Consider the following 19,904-nt stretch of genomic DNA (forward strand, 5'->3'; position numbering starts at 1 on the left):
AAAAGAGCGCGGGGGAGAGGCTTCACTTGAAAAAGAGCGCGGGGGAGAGGCTTCACTTGAAAAAGTGCGCGGGGGAGAGGCTTCACTTGAAAAAGTGCGCGGGGGAGAGGCTTCACTTGAAAAAGTGCGCGGGGGAGAGGCTTCACTTGAAAAAGTGCGCGGGGGAGAGGCTTCACTTGAAAAAGTGCGCGGGGGAGAGGCTTCACTTGAAAAAGTGCGCGGGGGAGAGGCTTCACTTGAAAAGGTGCGCGGGGGAGAGGCTTCACTTGAAAAGGTGCGCGGGGGAGAGGCTTCACTTGAAAAGGTGCGCGGGGGAGAGGCTTCACTTGAAAAGGTGCGCGGGGGAGAGGCTTCACTTGAAAAGGTGCGCGGGGGAGAGGCTTCACTTGAAAAAGAGCGCGGGGGAGAGGCTTCACTTGAAAAAGAGCGCGGGGGAGAGGCTTCACTTGAAAAAGAGCGCGGGGGAGAGGCTTCACTTGAAAAAGAGCGCGGGGGAGAGGCTTCACTTGAAAAAGAGCGCGGGGGAGAGGCTTCACTTGAAAAAGAGCGCGGGGGAGAGGCTTCACTTGAAAAAGAGCGCGGGGGAGAGGCTTCACTTGAAAAAGAGCGCGGGGGAGAGGCTTCACTTGAAAAAGAGCGCGGGGGAGAGGCTTCACTTGAAAAAGAGCGCGGGGGAGAGGCTTCACTTGAAAAAGAGCGCGGGGGAGAGGCTTCACTTGAAAAAGTGCGCGGGGGAGAGGCTTCACTTGAAAAAGTGCGCGGGGGAGAGGCTTCACTTGAAAAAGTGCGCGGGGGAGAGGCTTCACTTGAAAAAGTGCGCGGGGGAGAGGCTTCACTTGAAAAAGTGCGCGGGGGAGAGGCTTCACTTGAAAAAGTGCGCGGGGGAGAGGCTTCACTTGAAAAAGTGCGCGGGGGAGAGGCTTCACTTGAAAAAGTGCGCGGGGGAGAGGCTTCACTTGAAAAAGTGCGCGGGGGAGAGGCTTCACTTGAAAAGGTGCGCGGGGGAGAGGCTTCACTTGAAAAGGTGCGCGGGGGAGAGGCTTCACTTGAAAAGGTGCGCGGGGGAGAGGCTTCACTTGAAAAGGTGCGCGGGGGAGAGGCTTCACTTGAAAAGGTGCGCGGGGGAGAGGCTTCACTTGAAAAGGTGCGCGGGGGAGAGGCTTCACTTGAAAAGGTGCGCGGGGGAGAGGCTTCACTTGAAAAGGTGCGCGGGGGAGAGGCTTCACTTGAAAAAGAGCGCGGGGGAGAGGCTTCACTTGAAAAAGAGCGCGGGGGAGAGGCTTCACTTGAAAAAGAGCGCGGGGGAGAGGCTTCACTTGAAAAAGAGCGCGGGGGAGAGGCTTCACTTGAAAAAGAGCGCGGGGGAGAGGCTTCACTTGAAAAAGAGCGCGGGGGAGAGGCTTCACTTGAAAAAGAGCGCGGGGGAGAGGCTTCACTTGAAAAAGAGCGCGGGGGAGAGGCTTCACTTGAAAAAGAGCGCGGGGGAGAGGCTTCACTTGAAAAAGAGCGCGGGGGAGAGGCTTCACTTGAAAAAGAGCGCGGGGGAGAGGCTTCACTTGAAAAAGAGCGCGGGGGAGAGGCTTCACTTGAAAAAGAGCGCGGGGGAGAGGCTTCACTTGAAAAAGAGCGCGGGGGAGAGGCTTCACTTGAAAAAGAGCGAGGGGGAGAGGCTTCACTTGAAAAAGAGCGCGGGGGAGAGGCTTCACTTGAAAAAGAGCGCGGGGGAGAGGCTTCACTTGAAAAAGAGCGCGGGGGAGAGGCTTCACTTGAAAAAGAGCGCGGGGGAGAGGCTTCACTTGAAAAAGAGCGCGGGGGAGAGGCTTCACTTGAAAAAGTGCGCGGGGGAGAGGCTTCACTTGAAAAAGAGCGCGGGGGAGAGGCTTCACTTGAAAAAGAGCGCGGGGGAGAGGCTTCACTTGAAAAAGAGCGCGGGGGAGAGGCTTCACTTGAAAAAGAGCGCGGGGGAGAGGCTTCACTTGAAAAAGAGCGCGGGGGAGAGGCTTCACTTGAAAAAGAGCGCGGGGGAGAGGCTTCACTTGAAAAAGAGCGCGGGGGAGAGGCTTCACTTGAAAAAGAGCGCGGGGGAGAGGCTTCACTTGAAAAAGAGCGCGGGGGAGAGGCTTCACTTGAAAAAGAGCGCGGGGGAGAGGCTTCACTTGAAAAAGAGCGCGGGGGAGAGGCTTCACTTGAAAAAGAGCGCGGGGGAGAGGCTTCACTTGAAAAAGAGCGCGGGGGAGAGGCTTCACTTGAAAAAGAGCGCGGGGGAGAGGCTTCACTTGAAAAAGAGCGCGGGGGAGAGGCTTCACTTGAAAAAGAGCGCGGGGGAGAGGCTTCACTTGAAAAAGAGCGCGGGGGAGAGGCTTCACTTGAAAAAGAGCGCGGGGGAGAGGCTTCACTTGAAAAAGAGCGCGGGGGAGAGGCTTCACTTGAAAAAGAGCGCGGGGGAGAGGCTTCACTTGAAAAAGAGCGCGGGGGAGAGGCTTCACTTGAAAAAGAGCGCGGGGGAGAGGCTTCACTTGAAAAAGAGCGCGGGGGAGAGGCTTCACTTGAAAAAGAGCGCGGGGGAGAGGCTTCACTTGAAAAAGAGCGCGGGGGAGAGGCTTCACTTGAAAAAGAGCGCGGGGGAGAGGCTTCACTTGAAAAAGAGCGCGGGGGAGAGGCTTCACTTGAAAAAGAGCGCGGGGGAGAGGCTTCACTTGAAAAAGAGCGCGGGGGAGAGGCTTCACTTGAAAAAGAGCGCGGGGGAGAGGCTTCACTTGAAAAAGAGCGCGGGGGAGAGGCTTCACTTGAAAAAGAGCGCGGGGGAGAGGCTTCACTTGAAAAAGAGCGCGGGGGAGAGGCTTCACTTGAAAAAGAGCGCGGGGGAGAGGCTTCACTTGAAAAAGAGCGCGGGGGAGAGGCTTCACTTGAAAAAGTGCGCGGGGGAGAGGCTTCACTTGAAAAAGTGCGCGGGGGAGAGGCTTCACTTGAAAAAGAGCGCGGGCGAGAGGCTTCACTTGAAAAAGAGCGCGGGGGAGAGGCTTCACTTGAAAAAGAGCGGGGGGGAGAGGCTTCACTTGAAAAAGAGCGGGGGGGAGAGGCTTCACTTGAAAAAGAGCGGGGGGGAGAGGCTTCACTTGAAAAAGAGCGCGGGGGAGAGGCTTCACTTGAAAAAGAGCGCGGGGGAGAGGCTTCACTTGAAAAAGAGCGCGGGGGAGAGGCTTCACTTGAAAAAGAGCGCGGGGGAGAGGCTTCACTTGAAAAAGAGCGCGGGGGAGAGGCTTCACTTGAAAAAGAGCGCGGGGGAGAGGCTTCACTTGAAAAAGAGCGCGGGGGAGAGGCTTCACTTGAAAAGAGCGCGGGGGAGAGGCTTCACTTGAAAAGAGCGCGGGGGAGAGGCTTCACTTGAAAAGAGCGCGGGGGAGAGGCTTCACTTGAAAAGAGCGCGGGGGAGAGGCTTCACTTGAAAAGAGCGCGGGGGAGAGGCTTCACTTGAAAAGAGCGCGGGGGAGAGGCTTCACTTGAAAAGAGCGCGGGGGAGAGGCTTCACTTGAAAAGAGCGCGGGGGAGAGGCTTCACTTGAAAAGAGCGCGGGGGAGAGGCTTCACTTGAAAAGAGCACAGAGTGTCCTTTTTTTTTAGATTTTAGAGATACAGCACTGAAACAGGCCCTTCGGCCCACCGAGTCTGTGCTGACCATTAACCACCCATTTATACTAATCCTACACTAATCCCATATTCCTACGACATCCCCACCTGTCCCTATATTTCCCTACCACCTACCGATACTAGGGGCAATTTTATAATGGCCAATTTACCTATCAACCTGCAAGTCTTTTTGGCTGTGGGAGGAAACCGGAGCACCCTGAGAAAACCCACGCAGACACAGGGAGAACTTGCAAGCTCCACACAGGCAGTACCCGGAATCGAACCCGGGTCACTGGAGCTGTGAGGCTGCGTTGCTAACCACTGCGCCACTGTGCCGCCTAAATAAAATAAATAAATAAATAAATTGACATAAAAGCTGCATTTCTGCAGGGTGATACTTTCCAGTACCTCACCCGTGGCTAACGATGATACAACAATCTCTGCCAGGGCCCCAGCAATCTCCTCCTTTGCTTCCCATAGCATCCTAGGTTACACCTGGTCAAGCCCTGGGGATTTACCCACCTTAATGCACTTCAAAACCTCCAACACCTCCTCCTTTGTAATGTTGATATGCTCCAGGATATTGCTGTTCCCTCCCTTGAACTCATTAGCTTCCATGACCTTCTCCACGGTAAATACAGACGAGAAGTATTAATTGAAGACCTTGCCCATTTCCCGTGGCTCCACACATAGATTACCACACTGATCCTTAAGGGGACCTACTCTCTCCCTCGCTAAACTTTTACTCTTAATATACTTTTTGAATCTTTGAGGATTCTCCTTTATCTCATCTGCCAGGGAAATCTCATGGCCCCTTTTCGCCCTCCTAATTTCCTTCTTAATTGTACTCCTACATCCCCTATACTCCTCGAGGGACTCGCTTGATCCCAGCTGCCTATACCTGACATACGCCTCCTTCTTTGTCCTGACCAGACCCTCAATATCCCTCATCAACCAAGGTTCCCTAAACTTGCCAGCCTTGCCCTTCCATCTAACAGGAACATGCTGGCCCTGAACTCTTCCTATCTCACTTTGAAAAGCCTCCCACTTACCAGACGTCCCTTTACCTGCAAACAGCCTCTCCCATTCAACTTTTGAGAGTTCCTGTCTGATGCCATCGAAATTAGCCTTCCCCCAATTTTGGACCTCAACCTGAGGACCAGTCCTATCCTTTTCCATAACTATCTTGAAGCTAATCGAGTTATGGTCACTGGTCCCAAAGTGCTCCCCCACTGACACATCAGCCACCTGCCCATCCTCATTTCCTAAGAGGAGGTCGAGTGTAGCCCCTTCTCTAGTAGGGCCATCCACATACTGCTTCAGAAAACTATCCTGGACACACTTAAATTCTTCCCCATCTGATCCCTGAGCACTAAGGCAGTCCCAGTCAATATAAGGGAAGTTAAAATCACCTACTATTACAACCCTATAATTCCTACACCTATCTGTGATTTCCCTACATATATGTTCCTCCACTTCCCTCTGACTATTGGGGGGCCTATAGTATAATCCCATCAAAGTGTTCACCCCTTTCTTATTTCTAAGTTCTACCCATATGGCCTCGCTGGACATTCCCCCTGGGATATTCTCTCTAAGTACTGCCGTGATGTCCTCCCTAATCAATAGTGCAACTCCCCCTCCTCTCTTACCTGCACCTCTGTCACGCCGGAAGCATCGGTACCCCGGAACATTGAGCTGCCAGTCCTGCCCATCCCTCAACCACGTTTCCATAATAGCTATAATATCACAATCCCATGTACCGATCCATGCTCTGAGTTCATCTGCCTTACCAGTAATGCTTCTTGCATTAAAGTAAATGCAACTTAGCCTACCAGACCTTCCACGCTCCCTGTCCTGTCCCTGCCCGGCCTGCCTACTGGACTTGCTTGCTTTAACCTCTACATTTGCCTCAACTATCTCATCGGAGAGACTACTACTTTGGGCCCCCCTGCAAGACAAGTTTAAACCCTCCCGAGTAGTGCTAGCAAACCTCCCCGCAAGGATATTGGTCCCTTTCCAGTTCAGATGCAACCCGTCCTTCTTGTACAGGTCACCTCTGCACCAGAAGAAATCCCAATGATCTAAGTAGCTGAAGCCCTCCCGCCTACACCATCTCTTCAGCCACACATTCATTTGCCTTATCCTCCTATTCCTAACCTCACTAGCACGTGGCACAGGGAGTAATCCTGAGATTACAACCCTATAGGTCCTGCTTTTTAACCTTCTGCCTAACTCCCTATATTCACTTTGCAGGACCTCATCTCTCTTCCTGCCTATGTCGTTAGTACCAATATGGACCACGACCTCTGGCTGCTCACCCTCCCCTTTCAGAATGTCCTGCAGCCACTCCAAGACATCCTTGACCCTCGCACCAGGGAGGCAACATACCATCCTGGAGACTCATTTGCGGCCACAGAAACGCCTATCTGCACCCCTTACGATAGAATCCCCCATCACTATCGCTCTTCCACCCCTTTTCCTCCCCTGTTGTGCAGCAGAGCCCTCCGTGGTGCCACGAACTTGGCTGTTGCTGCTTTCCCCTGGGAGGTCATCCCCTCCCAACAGTATTTAAAAAGCGGTATATCTGTTTGAGAGGGGGATGGCCACAGGGGACTCCTGCACTACCTGCCTGCGCCTACTACTCCGTCTGGTGGTCACCCATCTCTTTTCTGCCTGTGCAGCCATTACCTGCGGTTTGACCACCTCACTAAACGTGCTATCCTCAGCATCGCGGATGCTCCACAGTGAATCCACCCGCAGCTCCAGCTCAGTAATACGGGTAGTCAGTAGCTGCAGATGGATACACTTCCTGCACACATGATCGTCAGGGAATCATCCCTGATTTCCCACATAGTGCAGGAGCAGCATATCAAATATCCCAATCTTAAATTCTGCCTTAATCTTATTAATAACATATTTCAGATACATTTCTCTCTGAAAAGTATCACCCTGCAGAAATACAGCTTTTATGTCAATTTTTTTTTTATTTAGGCGGCACAGTGGCGCAGTGGTTAGCACCGCAGCCTCACAGCTCCAGCGACCCGGGTTCCATTCTGGGTACTGCCTGTGTGGAGTTTGCAAGTTCTCCCTGTGTCTGCGTGGGTTTTCTCCGGGTGCTCCGGTTTCCTCCCACAGCCAAAAAGACTTGCTGGTTGGTAGGTAAATTGGCCATTATAAATTGCCCCTAGTATCGGTAGGTGGTAGGGAAATATAGGGACAGGTGGGGATGTGGTAGGAATATGGGATTAGTGTAGGATTAGTATAAATGGGTGGTTGATGGCCGGCACAGACTCGGTGGGCCGAAGGGCCTGTTTCAGTGCTGTATCTCTAAAACTAAAACTAAAAACTAAAAAAGTCAATGTATCTACACTCCTGTTATTATGTGGCCAAAAGAGTGAAAAACATTTTCAAGATTACTTTTCCAGCTGTGGGAGAGTCCACTCTAATAGCAGTATCACCCAGTCACTCTTCAAAACCCCTCGCAACTAGCCTCGCTTTAGCCTTGCAAGCTTCATCGGGAAGGACTTTTTCAGTACAAATCCATTTATGTGACAAGGCTGGCTGTCCCCTAGCTGGTATCTCAGAATAAACTCCAAACTCTCTCCAACTCTCTAATTCCTTATGTTTTGCTTCTATTAGTTTCTTCTCAAGATTATTGGCAGCTACTAAAACATCACAATCATGAGGACTTCTGCTTCTGGTTCAATTCCAAGACTGCTCTCTAGCCTTAGTTTCATTGTGGAATCTGTTCAAACTACGGCCTCTATTAGCACTTTGATGCCTTTCAGAACTACTGCTAGAAGATCTCCCTCGCACATTATTGGAGGCTCTTTCTCCAGTACGTGATCACTTCCTTACACAAGAGTCACTTCCTGAACCACTATCAAAACTTGCACTGCACTTTCTTACCTTCCACTCTTACACCCCATTCTGCCAGTCCTTACCTTGCTTCCTGGCCATCATCTTGAACATTTAACCAATATTTAAACTTGCCTGTTGGTTTTCCTGCACGTCCCATAATTGTTGCATCCCTCCATCTATTAGACCCCTCTGGAATAGATGTCACCCGGGTCCTTTGGATATGATAGCTCTTTCCTGAACATCATGATCTCTCACATTACTAATCAACACTTGATCTACCTCATTCTGTTCCTCAGGACCTTCATCATGAATATTTGAGGTACAAGATGCATCATTTCCCTCTATCAACTGCTCACATTCTGAGATTAATCGCAAGGAATGAACCTTAACAGTTTGCTTTCCATGCTTCATAACTACTGTCGTACCATCACAACTGATTACCTTACCAGGGCCCTTCCATTCCCTATGGCCCTCTCTTTCAGAATAGACCAAATCTCCAGAACTAAATTCCACTTCAGATGGCCTTCTACATGCCTCAGAGCTCTGCGAATTTTCTCAGTCCTCAGCCTTGATGAAAGCCCATCTCCCTGCATGTAAAGCATTCAATGTGCAGAAAAAAGGAACTAATTGTAGTACCTTCTAGAGCAGGAGGTCTGTCGCACAGTACGAAAGCAATTTGGGATTCAGTCCATAAACCAATCGATAGGGACGATATCCTCCAACCATCTGAAGCAAATTCTTCTCATGAACCGCCCATGCCAAAGCAGTTGTCAGTTTGGTCAGCTAAGATTTTATGCAGCATTTCATCAACCACTGCGTGATTCCTTTCACAGAGCCCATTGCTGAAAGCACTTCCAACTGCAGTATTCAGAACCATAATGTTCATGTTTTCCCACATGTCTCTGAACTCGGCATTGGCAAATTCCCCTTCATTATCAGTGAGAAACTTGCTGGTGTCCCAAGTCCAGACCCTATCCATTTCTCCATAATTTTGTCTATAATCACCCTTTTGTCCTTGCTATTTATTATTGTAAAAAGGCTAAATCCAGTTGCTAGGTCTCTAAAATGTAGACTGAAAATATTCTCGTCCTTGTCCCATACCTTTAACTCCATGGCAACTACCTCATTAAAGTCACGTGCCAATGGAAGGCTGACAATAGGACGTGATAGTGTCCTCCGATACTTTTTACAGATTTCACTTTTCACTAATCTCGTCTATGACCCTTGTATTGAGCCAAAAGTCAGAGTTATACAGCACAGAAACAGACACTTCGGCCCACCGTGTCTGTGCCGGCCATCAAGCACCTAACTATTCTCATCCCATTTTCCAGCACTTGGCCCGTAGACCTGTATGCTATGGCATTTCAAGTGCTCATCTAAATTTAAATGTTGTGTAGGTTCCTGCCTCTACCACCTCTTCAGGCACTGCGTTCCAGATTCCAAACACGCTCTGGGTTAAAAAATATTTCCTCAAATCCCCTCTAAACCTCCTGCCCTTTACCTTAAATCTAATGTCCCCTGGTTATTGACCCCTCCACTAAGGGAAAAAGTTTCTTCCTATCTAACCTATCAATGCCCCTCAATCATGTCCCCCTCAGCCTTCACTGCTCTAAGGAAAACAACCCCAGCCTATCCAGTCTCTCTTCATAGCTGAAATGCTCCAGCCCAGGCAACATCCTAGTGAGTCTCCTCTGCACCCTCTCCAGTGCAATCATATCCTTCCGATAGTGTGGCGACCAGAACTGTACACAGTACTCCAGCTGTGGTCTAACTAGCATTTCATACAGCTCCATCATAACCTCCCTGCTCTTATATTCTATGCCTCGGCTGATACAAAGATTGGCCAAGTGGTTAACAATGAGGTTGAGTGTCTTGGGTTACAGGAAGATACAGATGGGATGGTCAAATGGGCACAAAAGTGGCAGATGGAATTTAACCCTGAAAAGTGTGAGGTGATCCACTTTGGAAGGAGTAATGTGACATGGAAGAATTCAATGAATGGCCTGACACTGGGAAGTTCCGAGGAACAAAGGGACCTTGGCGTGTTTGTCCATAGATCTCTGAAGACAGAAGGGCAGGTTAATAGGGTGGTGAAAAAGGCATATGGGACACTTGCCTTTATCACTCGAGGCCTAGATTACAAAAGCAGGGAGGTCATGTTGGAGTTGTACAGAACTTTGGTAAGGCCACAGCTGGAGTAGTGTGTGCAATTCTGGTCGCTACATTATAGGAAGGATGTGATTGCACTGGAGGGGGTGCAGAGGCGATTCACCAGGATGTTGCCTGAGATGGAACATTTAAGCTATGAAGAGAGGTTGGATAGGCTTGGGTTGTTTTCGCTGGAGCAGAGAAGACTGAGGGGTGACCTGATTGAGGTGTACAAGATTATGAGGGGCATGGACAGGGTGGATAGGGAGCAGCTGTTCCCCTTTGTTGAAGGGTCAGTTACGAGGGACACAAGTTTAAAGTGAGGGGTAGGAGGTTTAAGGGGGATCTGAGGAAGAACTTTTTTACCCAGAGGGTGGTGACGGTCTGGAATGCACTGCCAGGGAGGTTGGTAGAGGCAGGTTGCCTCACATCCTTTAAAAAGTACCTGGACGAGCACTTGGCATGTCAGAACATTCAAGGCTATGGGCCAAGTGCTGGCAAATGGGATTAGGTAGACAGGTCAGGTGTCTTTAATGCATCAGAGCAGACTCAATGGGCCAAAGGGCCTCTCCTGCACTGTATTATTCTGCGATTCTGTAATAAAGGCAAGTATCCCATATGCCTTCCTAACCACCTTATCTACCTGTGTTGCTGCCTTCAATGGTCTAAGGACAAGTACACCAAGGTCCCTCTGACACTCTGTACTTCCTCGGGTCCTACCATCCATTGTATATTCCCTTGCCTTGTTAGTCCTCCCAAAATGCATCACCTCACACTTCAGGATTAAATTCCATTTGCCATTGCTCCGTCCATCTTACCAGCCCATCTATATCATCCTGTAATCTAAGGCTTTCCTCCTCACTATTTACGACACCACCAATTTTCGTGTCATCTGCGAACTTACTGATCATACCTGCTATATTCACGTCTAAATCATTAATGTACACGACAAACAGCCAGGGTCCCAGCACCGATCCCTGCGGTACACAACTGGTCACAGGCTTCCACTTGCAAAAACAACCCTCAACCATCACCCTCTGCCTCCTGCCACTAAGCCAATTTTGGATCCAACTTGCCAAATTGCCCTGGATCCCATGGGCTCTTATGTTCTTAACCAATCTTCCATGCGGGACCTTATCAAAAGCCTTACCATTTAGACTACATCAACTGCTTTACCCTGATCTACACATCTAGTCACCGCCTCGAAAAATTCAATCAAATTTGTTAGACATGATCTTCCCCTGACAAAGCCGTGCTGACTATCCCTGATTAATCCCTGCCTCTCCAAGTGGAGATTAATCCTGTCCCTCAGAATTTTTTCCAATATTTTCCCAACCACTGATGTTAGACTCATCGGCCTGTAATTACCTAGTTTATCCCTGCTACCCTTCTTGAATAATGGCACCACATTCACTGTCCTCCAATCCTCTGGTACCTCTCTTGTGGCCAGAGAGGATTTGAAAATTTGTGTCAGAGCCCCTGCTGTCTCCTCCATGGCGTCACATAACAGCCTGGGATACATCTCATCTGGGCCTGGGGATTTATCCACTTTTAAGCCTGCTAAAACATCTAACACATCCTCCCTTTCAATGCTAATTTGCTCAAGTTTATCACAATTCCCCTCCCTAATCTCGACACCAGCACAGGGCAGCACAGTGGTTAGCACCGCAGCCTCACAGCTCCAGCAACCCGGGTTCAGTTCTGGGTACTGCCTGTGTGGAGTTTGCAAGTTCTGTGAGCACATGGGTTTCTGCCGGGTGCTCTGGTTTCCTCCCACAGTCAAAGACTTGCAGGTTGATAGGTAAATTGGCCATTGTAAATTGCCCTTAGTGTAGATAGGAGAATGGTGGGGATGTGGCAGGTAATATGGGATTAATGTAGGATTAGTGGTTGTTGGTCGGAGCAGACTCAGTGGGCCGAAGGGCCTGTTTCAATGCTGTATCACTAAACTAAACCTACCACATCCTTCTCCATAGTGAACACAGATGAAAAGTAATCATTTAAAGCCTCACCTGTATCCTCCGGCTCCACACACAGATTGTCACTTTGGTTCCGAGGATTCCCTGGTTACCCTTTTGCCCTTAATATACTTATAAAATGCTTTAGGATTTTCCTTTATCTTGTCTGCCAATGTTTTTTCGTGTCCTCTCTTTGCTCTCCTAATTACTTTAAGAACCCCCCTACACTACTCTAGGGCCTCTGCTGTTTTCAGCACTCCGAATCTGCTATAAGCCTCCTTTTTTTTCCCTTATCCAATCCTCTGTATCCTTTGACATCCAGGGTTCCCTGGACTTGTTGATCCTACCCTTCACCTTAACGGTTACATGTTGGCTCTGAACTCTCACTATTTTCTCTTTGAATGACTCCCACTGGCCTGATGTAGACTTTCCTACAAGTAGCTGTTACCAGTCCACTCTGGCCAGATCCTGTTGTATCAAATTGAAATCGGCCTGCCCCCCAATTCAGTACATTTCCGGACCATCTTACAGAGTTATGGTCACTATCCCCGAAATGCTCCCCCACTGACACTTCTACCACTTGTCCGGCTTCATTCCCGAGGATTAGGTCCAGTACTGCCCCTTCTCTTGTTGGACTTTCTACGTACTGGCTCAAAAAGCTCTCCTGCATGCATTTTAAGAATTCCACCCCCTTTAAGCCTTTTACACTAAGACTATCCCAGCTGATATTGGGGAAGTTGAAATCCCCTACTATTATTACCCTATTATTTTTACACCTCTTTGAGATTTGCCTACATATCTGCTCCTCTATCTCTCCCTGACTGTTTGGAGGCCTGTAGTACACTCCCAGCAAAGTGATTGCCCCCTTTTTGTTTTTAAGTTCTACCCATATGGCCTCATTTGAGGAACCTTCTAAGATATCGTCTGTCCTTACTGCAGTAATTGACTCCTTGATCAACAGTGCAATGCCACCTCCTCTTTTCCCCCCTCCCTGTCATGCCTGAAGATTCTATACCCTGGAATATTGAGCTGCCTGTCCTGCCCCTCCTTCTACCATGTCTCTGTGATAGCAATAATATCATAAACCCATGTGCTAATCAACATCCTCAATTCATCTGCCTTACTCGTAAGACTCCCTTCATTAAAATAGATGCAATCCGGGCTTGCATTTTTCACTTGTGCCTTAACAGGTCTGTGTACCTCCACTCTGTATCCCATCCCCCTGTCAAATTATTTTGAACCCACCTCCCCCTGCAACAGCACTAACAAACCCGCCAGCAAGGATGTTGAACTTATACAGGTCCCACCTTTGCCAGAAACAGACCCAGTGATCCAGGAAACTAAAGCTCTCCCTCCTGCACCACCTCCTCAGCCACGCATTCATCTGCTCTATCCTCCTATTCCTATACTCACTGGCACATGGCACCGGGAGTAATCCAGAGATTACAACCTTTGAGGTCCTGCTTTTTAAATCTGTTACCTAGCTCCCTAAATTCTTGTTGCAGCACTTCATCCTTCTTTCTACCTATGTTGTTGGTACCAATGTGTGTCACGACCTCGGACTGTTCACCCTCCCCCTTCAGAATGTCCTGCAGCCACTCCATGACATCCTTGACCTTAGCAGCAGGGAAGCAACATACAATCCTGGAGTCACGTTTGCGGCCACAGAAACGCCTGTCTGTACTCCTTACGATAGAATCCCCTATCACTATAGCTCTTCCACCCCTTTTCCTACCCTCCTGTGCAGCTGAGCCAACTGTAGTGCCACAGACTTGGCTCTTGCTACATTCCCCTGAGAAGCTATCTCCCCCAACAGTATCCAAAGTGGAAAATCTGTTAGATAGGGAGATGGACCCAGGGGACTCCTGCACTACCTGCCTAGTTCTTCTACTCTGCCTGGCGGTCACCTGAGCAGTCTTTACCTGCGGTATGACCACCTCCCTATGGTGCTATCCACGATGATCTCAGACTCGTGGATGCTCCACAGTGTCTCCAGCCGCTGCTCCAGATCCGAAATGTAGATTTTGAGTTGCTGCAGCTGGATACACTTCCTGCACACGTGTTCGCCCTGGACACTGGAAGCATCCCTGACTTCCCACATTGCACAGCAGCAGCACTCCACACTGCCGAGTTGCCCTGCCATGACCTACCCTTAATTTATCCCCTTAAATTACCCAAAAATTTAATTATTTACACTAGGGACCTTGAATCCCAAAAAAAAACTACTTACTTTATTATATACTCTTCATCTATCACACCTGCATCCTTTAGCAGGGTTTTTAATCTCTGCCAAGAAGGGTGAGCAAATTGTCTGTGTAACTTTAAGACAATTTGCTTTTAATCTCTCTGATTCTTAACACCTGATGACATTAATACTTCTCTAACACTCTGACTAGAAACATCAGGTTTTGTTAAGACTGGGTAAACTACAAATTCACTGACTTTCCAAAAACAATTGACTTATCATGCTCCATATCAAGTTTCATTTGTGCCTTTTTCATTGAAGGCTTAGTCAACATTAAAGGTATCTCACTACAGACGACATCAGCACTTATAAAGTGGCTTATCCAAGCTATTTTATATGGAATTACTCTCTTCAGTGACTTCAATACACGGTCATCACCAAACCTAAAGCTGGTAGTATTTTTACATTCCTTAACCTTGCGTCGATCCTCACTACTGAGTGAATCCAGATAACATTGTAACCAATCAACTCCACTGTTACAAGTGTTTTGATTTTAAAAAGAAAACTTAGAATTCTGAGTGTTTTAAAAGCTGAGAAAAGGATTTCTGCTCAGTGGAAGACACCTGTAAATAATTGGAATTCCTGCAATGTTTTGAAAGGAAGTTCAGAACAAGAATTGAACTTTAAGGGTCCTTTGAAAGGCAGTTGAATCTGTACAAGGACAGGAAGGTCAGCAGTTTCACGGAAACCACAGGGATTTGACCTTTCCTCAAGAGCAGTTTATTTGGGAGGACAACAGAATCTGTGTCTGGACATGTGACCATGTTCAGGAAGGTTCTTTTTCACCTTGGACCCTTTAAAAAGGGCAGACATTTGAAATCTTACTTCAACCTGCCTGGAGCAAGAGAGAAAAGAAACAGAATAGCGTTATCTCTCTGTAAAGGAGACTTGCATCTCTTGAAAAGGAATCCTGCATTTAGAAGAACAGAAGAAATAGCAGCAGGAGTAGGAGTAGGTCATTCGGCCCCTCAAGCCTGCCCCGCCATTCAATAAGATCATGTCTGATCTGCCCCAGACCTCAACTCCTCTTTCGTGCCAGCTCCTCATACCCCACAGCTCCCCGATATTTCAAAAATCTATCTGTCTCTTCTTTAAATACTTGCAGTGATCTGCCCTCCACAACTTTCTGGGGTCGGGAATTCCAGACATTCACTACTCTCAGAGAAGAAATTTCTTCGCATCTCAATTTTAAATGAGTGTCCCCTTATTCTGTAACTATGTCCCCTAGTTTGAGATTCCCCCACTAGTGGAAACATCTTCTCAACATCTACCCTATCCAGCCCCCTCAGAATCTTGTACGTTTCAATAAGATCACCCCTCATTCTTCTGAACTCTAATGAATAAAGGCCAAACCTATTTAGCTGTTCATGATAAATCAACCCCTCCATCCCAGGAATCAGCCTAGTGAATCTCTTTTGAACTACCTCCAATGCCAGTATATCCTTTCTTAAATATTGGGACCAAAACTATACTCAATGCTCCAGGTGCAGCCTCACCAACACCCTGTACAGTTGTGTTTCACGCACAAGAACACTCAGGTCCCTCTGTGCTGCACTTTTTTGGAGTCTCTCTCCATTTAAATAATAATCTGCCTTTTGATTCTTCCTACCAAAGTGCATGACCTCACACTTTCCTACATTAAACTCCATCTGCCAGTTTGCCCACTCACTCAACCTGTCTATATCTCCTTGCAGATTCCTAATGTCCTCATCACAACATGCCCTCCCACCTATTTTTGTATTGTCAGCAAATCTGGATATATTACACTCTGCCCCCTCCTCTAAGTCATTAATAAAGATAGTAAATAATTGAGGCCCCAGGACTGATCCTTGTGGCACTCCATTGGTTATGTCTTTCCAACTTGAAAAAGACCCATTAATCCCATCTCTCTGCCTTCGGTGAGTTAACCAATCCTCAATCCATGTTAATACATTACCGACAATACCGTGAGCTCCTATCTTGTGCAATAATCTTTTATGTGGCACCTTATCGAATACCTTCTGGAAATCTAAATACACTACATCTACCGGTTTCCCTTTATCAACTCTGCTTGTTATATCCTCAAAGAACTCTAGCAAATTTGTCAAACATGATTTCCCTTTCACCAAACCATGTTGACTCTGTTTGATTGTTTGAAGCTTTTCTAAACGTCCTATTTCTTCCTTAATAATGGACTCTAGCATTTTCCCCACGACCGATGTTAGGCTGACTGGCCTATAGTTTCCTGCTTTTTGTCTCCCTCCCTTCTTGAACAGGGACGTCACATTAGCGATTTTCCAATCCTCCCGGAATCCAGAGAGTTCTGGAATATTTCGACCAATGCCTCCGCTATCTCTGCAGCCGCTTCCTTTAAAACTCTTGAATGCAGGCCATCAGGTCCTGGCGACTTGTCTGCCTTTAGTCCCATTAGTTTGTCAAATACTTTGTCCCTCGTGATAGAGACTGTTATAAGATCTTTCCTCCCATTAGCTCCTTGCTTATCTGATATCTGTGGGATGTTTATAGTGTCCTCCACCGTGAAGACCGATGCAAAATATTGGTTTAAATTATCTACCATTTCCCTGTTTCCTATTATCAATTCTCCAGTCACATCTGCCAAGGGTCCCATGCTCACTTTAGCTGCTCTCTTTTTATATACCTGTAGAAGCTCTTGCTATTTGTTTTTATATTTCTTGCCAATTTAATTTCAAATCAATTTTCTCCCTCTTTATTAGCTTTTTCGTCATCCGCTGCTGGTTCCTCAAAAATTCCCAATCCTCTGGCCTATCACTAGTTTTCGCCCCTTTGTATGCTTTAGTTTCTGATTGGATACTCTTCTTGACTGCCTTTGTTAACCACGGGTGGTTCATCCTGCTCATCGAGTCCTTCTTTTTGACTGGGATAAATTTTTGCTGAGTGTTATGAAATATCTGCTTAAATGTCTGCCACTGCTCATCCACTGACCTTCCCCTTAGTCTATTTTCCCAGCCCGCTTTAGACAACTCTTTCTTCATACCTCTGTAATTGCCCTTGTTTAATTTGAAGACACTGGTTTGAGACCCGAGTTGCTCGCCCTCAAACTGAATTTGAAATTCTACCATGTTATGATTGCTACCCCCGAGAGGATCCTTAACTATGAGATCTCTTATTAATCCTACCATGTGTCTATTGGCGCCCTCAGCCTATCGGCTTTAAACTATGTAATATTTCTTTAAAGACTATCCATTGCCTATGTACTGTCACACCTTTTAATGTATTTTCCAAAACCACCTCAGCCAATTTGCCCCTCATATCTTCATAATTTCCTTTATCAAATTTAACATCCTGCCTTCAGATTCAACTACTTCACTTTCAAACATAATGTAAAATTCTATAATATTATGGTCACTCATTTTAAAAGCTTTTACACAGGTTTATCTTCTTACATGGGTTTATCTTACACCCCTTTTTGAATAAGGGTGCAACATTTGCAATTCTTCTGTCCTCTGGCACTACCCCTGTAGATGCGGGTGCTGGTTGCTATGCGATGTGAATCTGCTGATCTGTGCCAGTAGCCCCACAACTTGTGCGCTGCTCCTCACCTGATCTTGTGCAGGTACTGGATGATCCAATGTTGCTCGCTACGTAGCTCCTGCATCATAATGTTGAGGGTGCTGATGTATGTGTCCTCAATATTGTTCCAATAGGGAGCCAAGTATTCAGCAACCTCCTGAAACACAATACGAAGCCAACGAGTGTAGAGGGAGCTTTACTCTGTATCTAACCCTGTTGTGTACCTGCCCGGGGAGTATTTGATGGGACAGCGTAGAGGGAGCTTTACTCTGTATCTAACCCCGTGCTGTACCTGTCCTGGGAGTATTTGATGGGACAGTGTAGAGGGAGCTTTACTCTGTATCTAACCCTGTTGTGTACCTGTCCTGGGAGTATTTGATGGGACAGCGTAGAGGGAGCTTTACTCTGTATCTAACCCCGTGCTGTACCTGTCCTGGGAGTATTTGATGGGACAGTGTAGAGGGAGCTTTACTCTGTATCTAACCACGTGTTGTACCTGTCCTGGCAGTGTTTGATGGAGACAGTGTAGAGGGAGCTTTACTCTGTATCTAACCACGTGTTGTACCTGTCCTGGGAGTGTTTGATGGGACAGTGTAGAGGGAGCTTTACTCTGTATCTAACCACGTGTTGTACCTGTCCTGGGAGTGTTTGATGGGACAGTGTAGAGGGAGCTTTACTCTGTATCTAACCACGTGTTGTACCTGTCCTGGCAGTGTTTGATGGAGACAGTGGAGACAGGTTGTCCAACATATGGCCTGTGGGCCAGGATCCAGCCCACCAAAGGTTCCCATCCGGCCCGCAGGTGTAAACTGTATCCAACCCGTTTTTTTTCTCTTTGTTAAGGTTGAGAGGGGATTTGATAGAGGTAGTCAAAATCAAATGTGGTCGAGGCAGAGTAGATAGGGAGAAACTGTTCCCATCGGTGGAAGGATCGAGAACCAGAGGGCACTCATTTAAGGTGATTGGCAAAAGAACCAAAGCCAACATGAGGAAAAACTATTTTACGCAGTGAGTGGTTAGGATTTGGAATGCACTGCCTTAGAGTGTGGTGGAGGCAGATTTAATCAAGGTCTTCAAAAGGGGAATTGATAATTCTCAGAAGAGAGAAAATTTGCAGGGCTACAGGGAAAATGTAAGGGAGTTGGACTAGCTAAGTAGTTCTTGCAGAGAGCCAGCATGGTCACAATGGGCAGAATGGCCTCCTTCTGTGCTGGAACCATCCTATGATTCTATTAAATTCTCAAACAGCCGAGGGTGGAATTTGGCTCACGTTCCCTGGATTATTAGACCAAACTTCTGGATTATTCCTGCCCTGGGAGTGTTTGATGGGGACAGTGTAGAGGGAGGTTTACTCTGTATCTAACCCCGTGCTGTACCTGTCCTGGGAATGTTTGATGGGGACAGTGTAGAGGGAGCTTTACTCTGTATCTAACCCTGTGCTGTACCGGTCCTGGGAATATTTGATGGGGACAGTGTAGAGGGAGCTTTACTCTGTATCTAACCCCGTGCTGTACCTGTCCTGGGAATGTTTGATGGGGACAGTGTAGAGGGAGCTTTACTCTGTATCTAACCCCGTGATGTACCTGTCCTGGGAGTGTTTGATGGGGACAGTGTAGAGGGAGCTTTACTCTGTATCTAATCCCGTGATGTACCTGTCCTGGGAATGTTTGATGGGGACAGTGTAGAGGGAGCTTTACTCTGTATCTAACCCCGTGCTGTACCTGTCCTGGGAATGTTTGATGGGGACAGTGTAGAGGGAGCTTTACTCTGTATCTAACCCCGTGATGTACCTGTCCTGGGAGTGTTTGATGGGGACAGTGTAGAGGGAGCTTTACTCTGTATCTAATCCCGTGATGTACCTGTCCTGGGAGTGTTTGATGGGACAATGTAGAGGAGATTTACTCTTTATCTATCCCATTACCTGGGGAACCAGTTCGTCCACATAGACCCATTCATCTGAGCCCGGTTTTGGAGGTGGCGGACTTGGCTGTTCGAGTTCAGTGGATGGCTCCGGTGATACTAACTCTAATTTACTTCTCCTTTTTTTGCTTTTAGCAGACCCTAGAACAGATGGAACAATGTGTTAGCTTTGTCCATATGTAAAGGACCAATCAGGGATCATGAATGGAAAGGGCTGGTACAATCTCGATCATAAACCCTCCCCACACCTCTGCAGCCAAATCTCTCTGCTCGGTGTTAACCCAACATGAGCACAATGCTCCACCCCTCGTACTGTGTCACCATACACATCTCCAGGCACAAACAACTTCTCTTTATCCAGAGGGAACCCTACTCCTCACAGGGATAAGGGAAGCAAAGACTGAACTGCTCCTTCTTTCATACTCAGATTCATAGTTTCATTTAGGGCACAGAAGGTGGTCATTCAGCCCATCAAGTCCATGCTAGCTGTCCACAGCCTAATCAGTAAACAAACACTGCTACTGTGAATATCACCAATAAAAATCACTCAGCTGAAGGGCTGCCTCCGAGTCCAATAAATTGCGGTGGATCAGAGTGCAGTGCAATTATCCTGCC

General features: G+C 47.6%; 1 protein-coding gene across 3 annotated transcripts in view; it reads right to left on the reverse strand.

The window, feature by feature from the left end:
- Positions 1-19,904, reverse strand: part of spef2 (sperm flagellar 2) — an 849,051-nt gene that overhangs the window by 202,472 nt on the left and 626,675 nt on the right. For all 3 annotated transcript variants that reach the window (XM_068029096.1, XM_068029094.1, XM_068029095.1), the window contains 2 exons: positions 19,291-19,430; positions 17,399-17,526 (listed from right to left, as the gene is read on the reverse strand). In XM_068029096.1, the coding sequence (XP_067885197.1) occupies positions 17,399-17,526; positions 19,291-19,430 (268 nt within the window). The remainder of the gene's footprint in view (positions 1-17,398; positions 17,527-19,290; positions 19,431-19,904) is intronic.

This window comes from Heterodontus francisci, chromosome 4, assembly GCF_036365525.1.
Source record: "Heterodontus francisci isolate sHetFra1 chromosome 4, sHetFra1.hap1, whole genome shotgun sequence".
NCBI lineage: Eukaryota > Metazoa > Chordata > Chondrichthyes > Heterodontiformes > Heterodontidae > Heterodontus > Heterodontus francisci.